This window comes from Chrysochloris asiatica, unplaced genomic scaffold (genome assembly GCF_000296735.1).
Source record: "Chrysochloris asiatica unplaced genomic scaffold, ChrAsi1.0 scaffold00004, whole genome shotgun sequence".
Classification (NCBI taxonomy): domain Eukaryota; kingdom Metazoa; phylum Chordata; class Mammalia; order Afrosoricida; family Chrysochloridae; genus Chrysochloris; species Chrysochloris asiatica.
In genome coordinates, this window is record NW_006408522.1 from 4150005 (window position 1) to 4164155 (window position 14151).

General features: G+C 50.1%; 1 protein-coding gene across 1 annotated transcript in view; it reads right to left on the minus strand.

The window, feature by feature from the left end:
- The window catches only part of PLEKHO2 (pleckstrin homology domain containing, family O member 2), a 22656-nt gene extending 8505 nt beyond the window's left edge, over positions 1-14151 (minus strand). Inside the window, exons 1-3 of the mRNA XM_006831536.1 lie at positions 14140-14151; positions 7828-7977; positions 2178-2294 (exon numbers count right to left, since the gene is read on the minus strand). Of these exons, the coding sequence (XP_006831599.1) occupies positions 2178-2294; positions 7828-7977; positions 14140-14151 (279 nt within the window). The remainder of the gene's footprint in view (positions 1-2177; positions 2295-7827; positions 7978-14139) is intronic.

A 14151-nucleotide genomic window follows, 5' to 3' on the forward strand; every position in this document is an offset into this window, starting at 1 on the left:
AAAAAAAAAAAAAAGAATATAAGCAGTCTCTCCTCAGGCCACACTCCATCCACCATCATGCCCTGAAGAGCCACAGAGGATTCAAAGGGAGTTTAAAAGATAGCAGCATGTGGCCTACGGAAAAGGAGAGGACAAATGACAAAGAGGGGAAAAGTGGGAGGGGAGAGAGGAGTGAGAGAAGAGGAAAAGGAAAAGGCCAAGCTGGCCAGACCAGTGAGGTAGCAAGGCCCAGCCCCAGCCACCCTGCTTCCTGGCAGCATCTGCCTGTGACCTCATGGGCAGGGGTGTGGGGATAGAGAAGCAGGGGGAGAAGGGGCATGTAAGACACTGGAGTCTTTGTTTATTTGATTAGAGGGGGAAAAAAGGCAGCCTCAGGACCAGCCGGCCAGGGTCACATGACCTCTTGGCTGACTGGATGCCTTGCTGAGGATGGGGAACACCCAGAGCGATGGGAACTGAGGGTAAGGGTGAGACATTGGTCTGGGACAGTCTGCCATCTGACCTCTGGAGAGCCCCTACCCTCTGGTGGAGCTTGCAGGGGTGATGAGGGTCAGGGGAACTTCTCACTACCGGCTGTCCCCACAATCCAATATTCCCAATTGATTGTTCTATTCCCAGAGTTGCCCAGGGCTATGGTGCTATAGGATAAGCACTAGACCACAGGTCTGTTTGAACCACAAGGTCAAATATTCAAACTCATCAACCACTCCTCAGAAACTCTATACAGGGTCACTATGATTTGGCACGGACTCGAAGACACTTAACAACAACCTGAACTCTTGGCAGTGCTGGGGGAGGGGAAGGGTATTGGCTGAAGTAATAGAGAATGCAGCTGCACAAACAGGTCACTAGGAAGGTTCCACCCTGAGCCTGCCTGGTCCACCTAGCCCACCACCACCAGCAGCTGATTTTCATAGCTGGAGAAGGGAGGCAGCCCCCCAGAACAGCATGGGCAGAGGACAGAGAGGCAAGGTCCCTCTGCCTCACATCCATATCAGTCACTAAGAGACACACAAGGACCCAGAAAGATTCACGAGGCCAACACACCCCTTAACATAAAGAGAGGCCAGAGTGCACTCCCATGATGCACCCTGCCTCTCAAACTCAGCACCTAGCACAAGCTCCACACAGAAGGAATCAGGTCTCCAGGGCAGCACAGGGGCTTCTGAGCAGGAAAGTCCAAAATATGGCTCTCCTCTTTCTTAAAGTGCCCCACACAGCAGATATCAAGTGAAACCTGGGTTCAGTACCATGAACCTTCTTAACACCAGAAGTCCTCCCTGATTCTACAGCACATTTCCCAATATCCCCATTAGGGCGTGACATCTTGAGAAGATGCAGAGAAGTCACAGAGCTCTACAGCCTCTCACTGCTGTTTTGGTTGCTCAGTTAAGGACTGGGTTCCAAACCCCTAAAGTTAGAGGAGAAACAGGATTGCCTCCAGCAGGCCCAGACTCAGACCCACTACCCAACCCCCAGCCTGTGACTCAGCCCCACGCTTCCAGGCTCCACATGACCAGCAGAGGTCGGGGCGGTGCGTGGTGTGGCTCAGCTGCAGATGGGTGCGAGCTGGCAGGAGGTGCTGTACACATCAGCCTCAGAATCTCAATGCCCCCCTCCCACCATCTGTGAAATGACACCATGTGTCAACACCCACTGGGACTCCTCACCAGAGAAATGTGGTTCAAATAGCAAACTTATAATCTGTATACACAGCACGTCACAGGGAAAGAACCTCACAGGCAAGACACTTTCTTCAGCCTCAGCAAAGACAGAAAAGTGCAGAGAGGAAAGCTGGGGGGGTTGCAGAATGGGGGCAAAAGGGTGGTCCACCCAGAAAGGCCTGGATTGAAGAATGGGCTACATTCACCAGTTGCCCCAGCTTGTGTCAGGATGTCAGAGCCAGGAGGATGGAGGCTCACCCATAGCCCTCCTCATCCTCACTGTTACTTCTAACTGCAGCCTGGGAAAGAGGCCCCGAACCCTGGGATGGAGAGAAGGGAGCAGAGCTCTCTCAGCAGAGCCTAAGTGCATCTCATCAACCAGGGGCTGGGGAGGTCCCAAGACAAAACAAATAAAGTCCCACCTGGGCCAGCCCCTGGGTCTGAACCTTCCAGGGTGATCTTCCAAGCACACTGGCCTGGAGCGAGGTGAGGCAGCAGTGGGCAACCCCCTACCTTGTTCCCTGGGGATCGCAGCAGGATAAAGCGATGTTTCCGCTTGAGGAGCGCACGAAGGTCCTGGCACTTCTCATAACTGCCCAGCTCCACTGTCTCCACACACTTCTGTTCATCCTGGGGAAGGAGACAGAGGGGATATGGGCTGGTAAGAGCCAGCTGCTCCCAGACCCTTAGTCACCCAGGCCACACCCCAGACTCTACTGTTCAGCTGAGGGCATCCCAGTCAGGGGTGGGGGCTCAGGATGTCACTCAATCACTAAGGTTCGGTATTCCGGGGGTTGGTGCTTAGTACATGCCAGCTGGAGGACTGTGCTCCAGACTTGCCATCCAAATGAAACATGTACACATATCCTGGAGGCAGGTCCCAGTCAAGCGTGCGTAAGGCCAGAGGAGGAAACAGAGGGAGATGCTGCAGAGGCTCAAAAGGGGGGAGTGGGGACCCATGCAGGCCCAAATGCCGGGCACAGGTGTGTGCAAGAGTAGCCTGAACAGACCGACTGATTACTACAAGAACAAGCAAGTTGCTTGCCCAGGAGACATCAAGGCAAGTGGTCAGGTCCCCTCAGAGCAAACCACCTTCCAAGACTAAGACTCAATGGGAATACACACTCTGGTTGGTGACCATGCTCATCACTGATAAGGGAAAGTGAGGGAAAAACAGTAATGAAGCTGCAAGCTAAGCCCTACAACATTCAATAGACTCCTGTGAACCTGGGTGAAGACCTGGTTGGCCAGCAATATGGCAAGACCTGGGGACTCTTGGGCCCAGAGTCAGTGACATAGCCACAGAGGACTAGAGTGGAGAGTGAAGCATCCAGCTGATAAGAAGAAAGGGCATATGCCTCAAGAACACCCACACTTGCAGATAATACCCACTTGACCTGGCTTCAATGACTGGATGATCAGAGCTCAACTAGAAGAAAGAAAGAAGAGGAAAAAAAGAGTAATCTGATACAATTTGATGAATTTGACCTACACCTATGGATGCAGTAGCTCAAAAGAGGCAACAAATCTTTACAGCAAAGATCATTCCCACCCTCTCCATACACAGAATAGACAGGGATGGGCAACTTGGACATTGGCTACCCAAAGTGGGGGCTACAAAGGCAAGACATGACTGGTTTACAAGCTTTCAAGAGGGAACCTAGATGCAGAAGGCGTGGAGGAAGGTAGAATCTCCACTGAGTAGTATCCAATCTGTCTAGGTGGGGCTGATTAAAGAAATGCAGATAGTTCTCTTGTGATACAATAGTGAATAATTGTTATCAGGACTGATTGTGAGGGTTGGAAATGTAAAGGGAGAGGTTCTGTAGCAAGGAGGGGAATGATTAACTTTGCAGTCTAGGAGCGAAGGTCCCTGGGACCATCAAGGGAGAAGAGCGGAGAGCGGGACCCCACCCCGAGAGGCAGTGATGCCAGAGATGGAGGCAGAGACAATGACGTGGAAAGATGGAGCAGCTGCGGATTTTAGACCCAGAGAGGGAGAGGGGCTGTGTGCTGAGGACCGGGGGGCAGGCTTTCAGGATGTACCCTTTGGTTGGTTGATGACGCATGGAGGGGATTGTAACTATGGCAATGAAACGATATACAATAGGATGAATGTAAAACTAATGTTCTTCTGTGTAAACTATCATATAATTCACAATAAAACATAAAAAATAAAATAAAAGTAAACTGTCACACACCCAAAAAAAGAGTAGCCTGAAGGAGGGAGCAGGATGTCACCAAGTAGGAAAAAAGGAAAAGTCCAGGCTACAGAAGGAAGCAAAATCAAGGGATGTTTGGGACTCCATGCCTTGCCTTCACAAGCTGGCTCTCCTACTTGGTATCGTCCTCTGTTGACCCTGACTCTCACCCTCGTATGGAAGAGCAGCTCCTTACCCCAGTCTGTAGGTCACGCGTTAAGAGAGAAAAGGGCTTCCTCAAGAACACCCCTAGCTGTTCCTGGACACTGACCAGACCACCTTCCTACCCAGCAGTCCCAAGGCTGGAGAGTTTTATCCATGGCTCAAACTAGTAGACCTCTCCAACAAGTTGCCAGGGACAAACTCCCTCTCAATGTTGGTCAATTGCTTGACTTTCCAGGGAAGACCACATTGTAACAACTTATAATACATGCTAACTTAAGAAGCAGGCCCTTTTAGGGGGGTTCGCTGCCCTGACCCACACAAACAAACTATGAAAACCCCACCCAGTCACTGGACAACATGCAAGAGAATCAGCGAGAGCACTCACCCTGGCAGCATCCAGGCTCTGCAGTTTAGGAGGTAGGGTCTTGACTATTTGCTGAGAAAATACCCTAATTTCCCTCCAGGTTAATCTGAATGTACTGAGAACCTGACACTTAGTGAGTGCTTTCAAATCAGCACGTCATCAAGAAGGTGCTCTACATAATAGTTCTTAAACCAACAGCACCAGCATCCCCTGGGAAGTCGTTAGAAATGTAAACGTACATTTACGTTCACTCAGTGCCCAATGATAAGTTAAAAAAAGAAAGAAATGTAAATTTTCAGATTTCCATTCCTACTAACTCATAAACTTGGGGGAATGGGTCTGGGATCTGTGTTTCAACAATCCCCCAGACAATTCTATTATCAATGGTCCTCAACTTTGATGGCGTTTGGGAACTTCTAAAAATCCTAATGCCCAAGCAATATCCCAGACCAATTACACTGGGATTTCTGGAGGTGGGGTCCAGACAATAATAGATTTTAAAACTCCCCAGAAGATTGTACAGCCAAGGTGGTTGTGGTGGTTATGTGCCGTGGAGTCAGTTCCGACTTATAGTGACCCCGTACAGGGTTTCCAAAGCTGTAAATCTTTACGAGAGCAGAAAGCCTCATCTTTCTCCCATAGAACAGTCAAGGTAGACAACCACTAATCTATGCTCTCTTCAAGGGCAGCAAAGTTCAGCAGCAGAAGTCTCACCTTCCATGTGGGAGACCTGGGTTTGATTTCCGGTCAATGTACCTCATGCACAGCCACCATCTTCTGTCAATGGAGGCTTGCATGCTGCTAGGATACTGAACACGTTTCAGTGGAGTTTCTAGAAAGAAAGGTCTGGAGATCTATCTCTGAAAATCAGTCAATGAAACACCCTATGACATCACAATGGTCTCATCTGGTTGTGCATGGGCTCACCAGGAGTTGGAGGCTAACTCGACGGCACTAACAGCAACACAGTCTCTTTAGTCCCTTGGCAACCTGGTCTTTCCCATCCACATTTATTCAGGTGGAGTTCCCCATTTTCGCTTCCATATCTGTTTCTAGCCCCTATTCTCCAACCCCCTCCAAGTTTCTCCACTGAACACAAGGGCCAGTAAAATCCACTTGCTCCAGGAAGCTCCCCTGACCACACTCCCTGAGCCCCAGAGTCTTGCTGCTCTCCCTCTCTCCTGTGAAGACCCCCATCACTTACTGTTGAGAGCACACAAACCTGCCAGTAGCAGGCACCCTAGCAGGTGTCAGGGACAGAGCCCTACCCCAGGGAAACACAGTGCTAACTCCTTGCTTGACCTTCTCTCTCTACCCTGTGCTGGGTGTGTCTGCCGACAGCGCCCTGCACAGGGCAGTCTCCAATTTGCTGGAATGAATGTCTGGCACAGAGTGAGACCCCAGGAAGTACCCCCTACCTGGACATCCAGAGAAAGGAAGCTGCCTGGGGATGGATCTTCTGTCCAAAGAGCAGTAACTCACTTTTCCATGTCTGCAGGCCCTCCTGAAGTGGGCAACCACCAGTCCAAAATCACCCCTCAGTCCATCCCCACCACCAGACACCAGCTCCCCACAGCTGCCTGTCCTGGGTCTCCCTCTCCACCAGAAATGCTGAATCATCCTGGCCCTTCTGCAGCTGAGAAAAAAAACGCATAAACCAGCAGGCACTGGGCGGGGGCAACATCTTTGGAATGTCAGCTTTTCTGACAGTAAAGACAGAGCCAAGAGCTGCACACACTCGCCTAGTTCCTTACATCAGAAAGAGGAATTGAACTAATAAGCATTTCTCAATTCTTACTCCTGGGCCAAGCTCCCCCACCCCAAGTGCTAAGTTCTTGAAACTGCATTTCGGTTTTTTAAATAGTGATCTTTTTTTTTTCCAAATGTGATTTGGATTTTTCATGTTTGGGGGATGTGAAATCCTTCCTGCTTCTTAGCAGTAACCAGATGTGGTAAGGCGGTCCAGGACCAGTGCCTGACAGGGCGACAGCTGGGGGGCCTGTCACTCACTCTTATAGCAGTGGGGGCTGGAGGAAGCTGTGATAACTCCCTTTATCTATAAAAATATCCCCCTGCTGCCACATTACCAAATGTGGTACATCCTAATTTGGTGACAGCAGCAATATAGAACATCTGGGGGCTGTCTGTTTGCACACCCTCATCCCCTGTTCTTCCCTCATTTCATGGAGTAGGGCAGGATAGGCAGAGTTCTCTCAAAGGCAGCTCCTTTTAATACTCCCATCCAGGTTACCCAATTTTCTTGGTCTGGGACAATTCTGGAGTTGCCAAGATACCACAAGGCACATTGAGAGAGGTTGATGGGGAAGAGAAGCAGGCACCGTCTCCTTCTGGCCCTAGGTCAGTTCTTTTCCATGTATTTTATCTGTCAAACATGTATTTCTAGGTGTTTGATAACCCTATTTTTAGTAGGTAGCCCTTTGATAGCCTCAACCACCAAAGAGGCCCTTTGATAGCTTCAACCCCCTAAGACAAACCACATCTACAAGTAAAAGCCAACAAAAAGTCACAAAATCCCATAGCAAATGAATGTATTTTTCTCCTTGGTTTCTTTACTAACTCTTACTTATCACACAACTGTAACATCCTTATTGTTTGAGTTCCAAACCTGCTGAAAACTAGGAGCATCATCAAAGTCTGAAGGGGGAAGATGCAAAGGCTGTCACAAGCATGAGGACAAGAGAAGTAGCTCCCGGCATCTTGATGGTAAGAGTTCGAGAAAGAAGAGCTGAAAAGTACAGGCCAACAGTATGGAATACTCTCTGAGCCACCAACTTACCTTCTGTTGAAGAAGACAGAAAATATTTAACATATTTTAAAGGAGTTCCACCAAAAGTAGTCTTGGAGCTTTTACTTCATGAAAGGAGCCCTGGATTTGGTGCTAGACCAGACTCTTCCATTCACTGAGATGCTCAAGAAGCATCTTGCGTCCCCACCCCCACTCCTGGTCCTCTTCTTAAAACGTACTATAATGTCCATTCTTATGGGACTGTTATGAATGTCAAATTAGAGGTATGTAAGAATCCCAAACAAGTATTAACACTAGTTATTAATTCTACTACCACTGCTGAATGGGACAAGCTTAGGTTTTCTGGCACATTCATTTATGCGGAACCTTGTCCAGTGACAGGCGCTACAATGTGGGGGTATACAGCTGAAGAAACTAACATACATTCAAATGCACACATGGTTCAAAGAACCTCTCACTCTACCTCTACTTTCCCCTAGATACACTGACCCTATATTGCCAACGGAAACCCAGAGAAAGACACTTATCCAAAGTTGCACAGTGTGTTAAAGGTGGAACAGGTCTTCCAGTCCTAGTCCCAGGCTACTTACTCCTGAGGGCCTGGATTACCTCCACTTTGCCCTTAGTCCCAGAACCCCCAAATCTCAGGGCCAGTCAGGGACTCACCTCGTTCTCATAGACCAGTAGTTGGGCCTGGCAGAGAAGCAGGTAGCGGTCTTTCCAGAGACTCAGGAGGCCTCCGCCACTCTTCTTGATCCAGCCAGCCTTGTCCGCTGTCCTTGCTCCCCGAGGCTTCTCACTCCCCTCCTTCACGCCCTGCAAGCCAGTACCAGGACACGTCATGAGGGCTGCTGCCAAAGGGCCACAGATCCACAAGCTACACAGGGTACCTGCTGACATCACCCCACAACTCCCAAGTCAAGTATTCTTAATTCAGTAACAATAATAATAGCAGAAACTGGTGTAGTCCAAGCAGCAGCCACCTTACATTGAGCCACTGTGTTTAGTTTTACACCATCAAGCCTGTAGGACTACCTGCCCCTGAGACAGTGTCATTATCATCATCCTCACAGCACAGCAAACTGAGCCTCAGAGAGAAGAAATGACTTGCCCAGAGTCACACAGCAGGAGGGACTGAGTCCGAATTTTACATCAGGTTTCTCTGGATTTCACTTTCTTCCCGCTTCCTTAATGTCCAGTCATGTGTTCACTCACCCAGTCACCAAACATTGTAGTGAACACCTACAGCGTCATATGCGCTGGGCTAGGCAGAAGTAAGTAAGAACAACATAATCTCTGCCCTCAAGGGGTTCATAATGGCAGGGAAGAAGAGCTGAACAAGTAAACACCAGACATAAGCACACTGTTGTTGTTGTTAAGTGCCGTCGGTTCCAACTCATAGCAACCCTACACAGGGTTTCTGAGGAGCAACTAGTGGGTTTTAACTGCCGACCTTGTGGTTAGCGGTTCACTGTTATCATACAGCGCCATACCCGAAATCAATAAGCACATTGTTGTTGTTAAGTGCCATCAAGTCTATTCTGACCCATAGCAACCCTGTATAGCGTTTCTGAAGAGTGGCTGGTGACCTTGAACCGCCGACCTTGTGGTTCCAACTGACTTTGCAGTCCAGCACATTAACCTACAGCATCACACCAGGACTCCATAAGCACATTAGCAATCGTGAAATGTCACCATTTCACAGCAGGCAGCAAGAGAGAATAGGAAGGGACCTAGTTCAGGCCTGGGTAGTCCAGGAGGAGGTGATATTTACACAGGGCGCAGAGAGATGGAAGTAGCAGGCCAGCTAAATGGTAATTGTCCTCTCTACTCCCACCCTGCTAGAGAACCCACTCTGCAGTCCCTGCGTCCGGCCCCCATCCCAGCCCAGGCCAGGACTTCAGGGTGGCCACCCCGAGAGACAAAAACCTATCTGGTGAGGGTTCCAAGGGTTCTTTGCCTTTGTCCACAGGCTGGTAGAGGCTTTGAACTCAGGCCTTTGTAAACAAGGGAAGTCTCTGACATCCTCTGCCTCCTCCATGCTAGCCTACCACATGGGGCCAGACTGCCTCTGAGTCCCCAGCACAGTTCTCTTACACATAATAAATGCTCAAGAAGTATCTGTGAAATGAAAATATACACCCAATTTTCTAAATAGTTCACTTCAGAGACTGGTAACCACCCCTCCAACCCACAACTAGTAAGTGTGGCGGGGAGGGAAGAGGAAAGGAGACCAAGAGGGTGTCAAAATCTAGAGGATTCTAAAAGGAAATCAGCACTGACTAATTTTGAATACTTTATAATTTACATAAAAGTGAAAAGGGGGGCCCTGTCAAAAGAGACACACCTCTACCCAGGGACACCCTATGGCCACAGCTACCTAAGGACAAGCCTAGGCAGATATAGGTGTGGTGAGCTGTCAGGGGCTGGGCCGGGCAGGCCTCTCTGCTCTTCATCATGGCAGGGGAGGCACAGACTGGTTCTCATTTTGAGCTACAAAATTGGGTAGTTAGGAGACTGGTCTTTGAATCCAAAATCATACAGAACAGAAAGAAGACACTTAACCCCTCTAAGCCTCAGTTTCTTCATTTGTGAAATGGGGACACTAACAGTAACAACAGAGCTGTTGGTTTTATTTACTGCTGCTGTGTCCCCAGTGCCTAAAGCAATGCCTGGTACATAGTAGATGCTGAGTAAATGCTACTGAATAAAGAAGACAAGACACGTGGCGTCTCGTATATCCTCAATCAGCCAATGGGAGCCCTCGTTATTGTTGCCATTGCTGTCACTACCATCCTCTCTGGTTCTCAAGGACCTTCTCCCTGGCAGGGTTCAGAATTCAGAGCAAGGTCCTTCTGGGCCATAGATACTGGGCCTCAGTGTTCTAGGAGCTTCAGGAATGTGGACTGCCCCTTAGGGTCTCTCCTGACTTGTAGATGGCAAGAGAAATGGAGAAATGGGATGGTCCCAAATGGCCTTCCCAGATGCAGGAATGCAGAAGTGAGAGGCCTGTACTAGTCAGTTCTGAGCCTCTCTGTCTGGAGGAAGAAGGGGCTTCATTTCAAGGTCTCTTGGTAAGGGGAAAGGGGGCTCTCACATCCTGTCCCTGTACCCACTGCCTTTCCCTGTGTTCAGCTCCCAATGAGCTGTGTGATGTCCAGAGGTTCACCCTCTCAGTAGTCCCCTAAAGGCTGTTACAGGCCCAGGGTTAGAAGAACAAAACTGAGAAATGGGAACCCTCACACCCACACTTGACACGCACATCCCTTCTATGGGCAGAACTGGAGGTAGCACCATTGGCCACGTCCTAGGCCTGCTGGAGCCTGAATGAGCAGACTTCTAAGGGCTGTGAAGTGTGGAGCTGTTGCTGGAATCTCCCACCTTTCAGTTCCAGGCTTGCCTCCTGCTTCTCAGGCGGTCTACCCGCTACTCCTTGGGGTCTCACACCTCTTTTCTAAATTCCCTCTGCTTCCGACCCCTGCCTACCCCACCGTCTGCCACATGAAGTTCCCAGGGTGTAAGGCGGAACCTTGTGTCTCGACCACTGTTCTCTCTGGCCTAGCAGAGCAGGTCCAAAGACCACTATGACTGGATCAGCTGGAAATGCAGGCCTAGGGCTGGTGGGGCCCAGGCAAGGCTGAGGCCGGAAGCTTTGGGATTGAGATGGGGGATGGTGACTGAGGAGCTAGAGGTGGCATGAACCAAAGCTCAGGGAAGGGTTTTCTTGTCAGGAATGACCCACAGAAGCAGCCACCCTGTGGGAGGCCTGGCTGGAGGCTAGGATTGTGTGTGTCTGCCATCCTCCACCCAGCCCCTCTCCTTGCCCCTCAGGACCCCTCCCACCAGGACCTAGCTCTACCCCAGTAAGTTTTAATAATTGGTCCCTCCCCTTGGCAAGGCTCACAGGAGAGGTTTTGTCCTTCTCAGCCCAGTTTTTCAGTCTCTTCTCTTACCGACCAGCTGACCACTGTTCTCCCCATTTTGCCCTCTCCCCTCCCATCCTCACCCAGGCCTTCCATGCCCACTGTGAGGAATTCCTGAGGCACCCTTAGGGTACCAGCCTGGCTCCGCTTTGCCTGAGGTGGAAGGGTCTCTGGGTCATCCATTATAAATTAAAAAAAAAAAAAAACAAAGCTAGGTAACTCTGAAACATGGGTGGAAAGGTCCAGCATACAACGCAGACCATGACAGAGAGACAGAACAGCAGAAGAAATCTTGTTGGCTAGTCAGCACCTCACATCACAGGAAACTAAACCCAGGGATGCTCAGACAAAATTCTACTAAGAACCTGCCATGTCTGAGCCCTGTGGCATGGCAATAAGAGAAAGGCAGCATGGGTTCTGCCCAGGTAGAACTTCCAGTCTGATGAGGGGGTTATAGACCCTGCTCAATAGAAGTCCCCAATCTGGTAGGCGGATGAGCAGTCCCTGCTTGAGAAGGTCCCTGTTGGGAGAAACATAGGACCTATACTGAGGAATCTCCCACTCCTAGCTCTCAGGGAGGATAAAGACATAGGAAGCCCCTACAGAAAGTAGGGTACGGTAGGAATATAAGAAGATCAGACGAACATCTTGGCCCAGAAGAGGAAGGAAAAGACCCTAAACTCTCAACCCTTTCACTATAGAACAAGACAGCCAGATTCAGAGAGGGAAAAGGATTAAAGCCTGAGGTCATAAAACCAGTGCTGCCACAAGACATGCCCTGCCACCTCTAGGGTAGGGCAAATGGGCAGCCTGGAGTCACCCAAGGTGAAGCCGGCAGGACTATGAGACAGCAGGTGGGCCGAAACCCAGGGTAGAGACAGGGAAACCCCAAGAGCAGAGTTTTCAACATTACTCCAGGGGTAGCAATAATACTCAAAGTGGATACTTACAGTTTTTGAAGCTCACATTTTGAGATCATACTCTCCCCTCACTTTACAGATAGGGAAACCAAAGCCCTGAGAACCCAGGTGGGCAGATGTTAAGACCAGCGCTACTTCACGAAGCCTTAGTTTGATGGGGACTACCAGCCCATTGAACAGAGGATGTCACTGAGCCTAAGGAGGCTTGGCATGCAGGGGAAAGAAGCTTAAGCCAGGGGGAGGCTGAAAGCAGCCAGTTTGGGAGTGAGGTGATATATGAGGCCTTCCTGGGCCTGGGGTCATGGGACAGAGCAGGTGACTATGATCTAACAGGTGTTTATGGGAGTTGAGGTCCAGAGAAACAAGGGGAAGCTATTGAAAGAGAAGATGGGGAGAAAGGAGAGCTAGGGATGTCAAAGGAGAGACAGGCACTAGAGAATCCTGGCTGTGTGGGTGAGGCTGGGGCAGGGGTGCAGGATGTTAAGACCACAGATGCCCCAGGTATGCCAAGAGCTTTGGGGATCTGGGAGTCATTAAGTGGTAAGGTTAGAGACTCTGGACCAAAGAGAGTGAGTAGGGCTGGGCTGGCCATGGACAAACCACTGGCCCAGAAGAACTTCTCTTAATTGGGGGCCAGAATAGACAGGGAAATGGAGTAATCCGGGCCCACATCCTCTGGGAGCAAGGGAGGAGCCACAGGCAGAGAGCCCGGCCCTCAAAGCAGCAGAGGCTGGGGGACAGCCCTGTTGGCAAAAAAAAAATACAACCCACAGCAAATCCTAGTTGGCCTGACTTTGCTACCTACCTCCATCCAGTCTGAGAGAAGGGGCCACAATCATATTGTCAGAACCCAGAGAGAAGACTAGGCCCTATATTTTATAAATAGAAGAGGAAATGCAGGCCGAGAGGGGAAGTGACTTATCTACCGTCCCTCAGCAATGCAGGGCCTGGCCTAGAGGGAAAGCTGACATTCAGTCAGCAGTGGCCTCAGGAAGTAGGGAGGTGGGTTCTGACAGGAACACTGGCAGCCTGGTCCACTAAGGGATCCCCAGCTGGCCCAGCCCATCCCAAGAGGGAAGAATTCACCTTTTCTCCCCACCCATCCAGGCATAGATCCCTCTCCTTCCCTTGGGTTGAAAGAGAATCTGGGACCCTCTGAGGGGATAAGAAGCAAAGTCAGCACACCCGCCCCCATCCTCATTCTAATGTATTCATTTCACAGTCATGGATTAAGTGTATTGGAAGTCCATGTGTGGCACTGTAGGATAAGCACTGGACTGCTAACTATAAGGTTGGTGGTTCAAACTTGCCAGCCGCTCCTCAGAAACCCTATACAGGATTACTGAGTCAGAACTAACTGGATGACACAAAACCACAACGTGTGTGCTGGACCCTTGGATAGGTCTGCCGGGAGAAGTAGGTTTGCAAGGAGAGAGCAGGGTACACAGAGCTTCTGACCCCACCCTACACTATAGTGTCTTGAGGTGGTATAAGGAGGCTCAAGGGGCAAGTCCAGAAGCCCAGCTCCTTCTGGAGGTCTCTCTCCCTCCCTGGCAGGGAAGGCAGGGACGAGGATCAGCCCTGGTGCAGACCTGACTCCAAAGAAAAGCTTAGACAGAAGATGTGGGGCGGGGAGGACAGGGTAGGGGGAAAAGGGACTCACAGGGACTTATGCGGGGTAGAAAACTGAAACCTTGAGCTCTTCCACGATTGGGCACAATACTGCCTCAAATTCTTTGGGACAGGAACCCCAGAACCCACAGACATCCCCCATACACACAACACACACACACACACCCTGCCGATCTAACCTGATGGGTGGGGGTAAGGGGAGATTCAATTATAATCTGGGCTCGAGTCCAGCTCTCTATACTACTTTGAGTAAGTCACCAAACTCGCTTCATTATCCCCGTTAGTCCAATAGGAACAATAACAACCAAGACTTCCCATGGTTGGTGAGTGAAGCCTAAGAGATAATGAAGAAGGATGAAGCTCTGTCTAGGGGTTGGTGGTTCCTAGACCATTGGGAGTGGGGTGGGCAGGGCCAAGGGCCTGAGCCCAGGTCCCTAACAACAGTAAAAGACTAAAAGACCCCAGCCCAGCTTCCCTCCACCCCCTTCTAGGCCGGTCTTCACCTCCTCATCCAT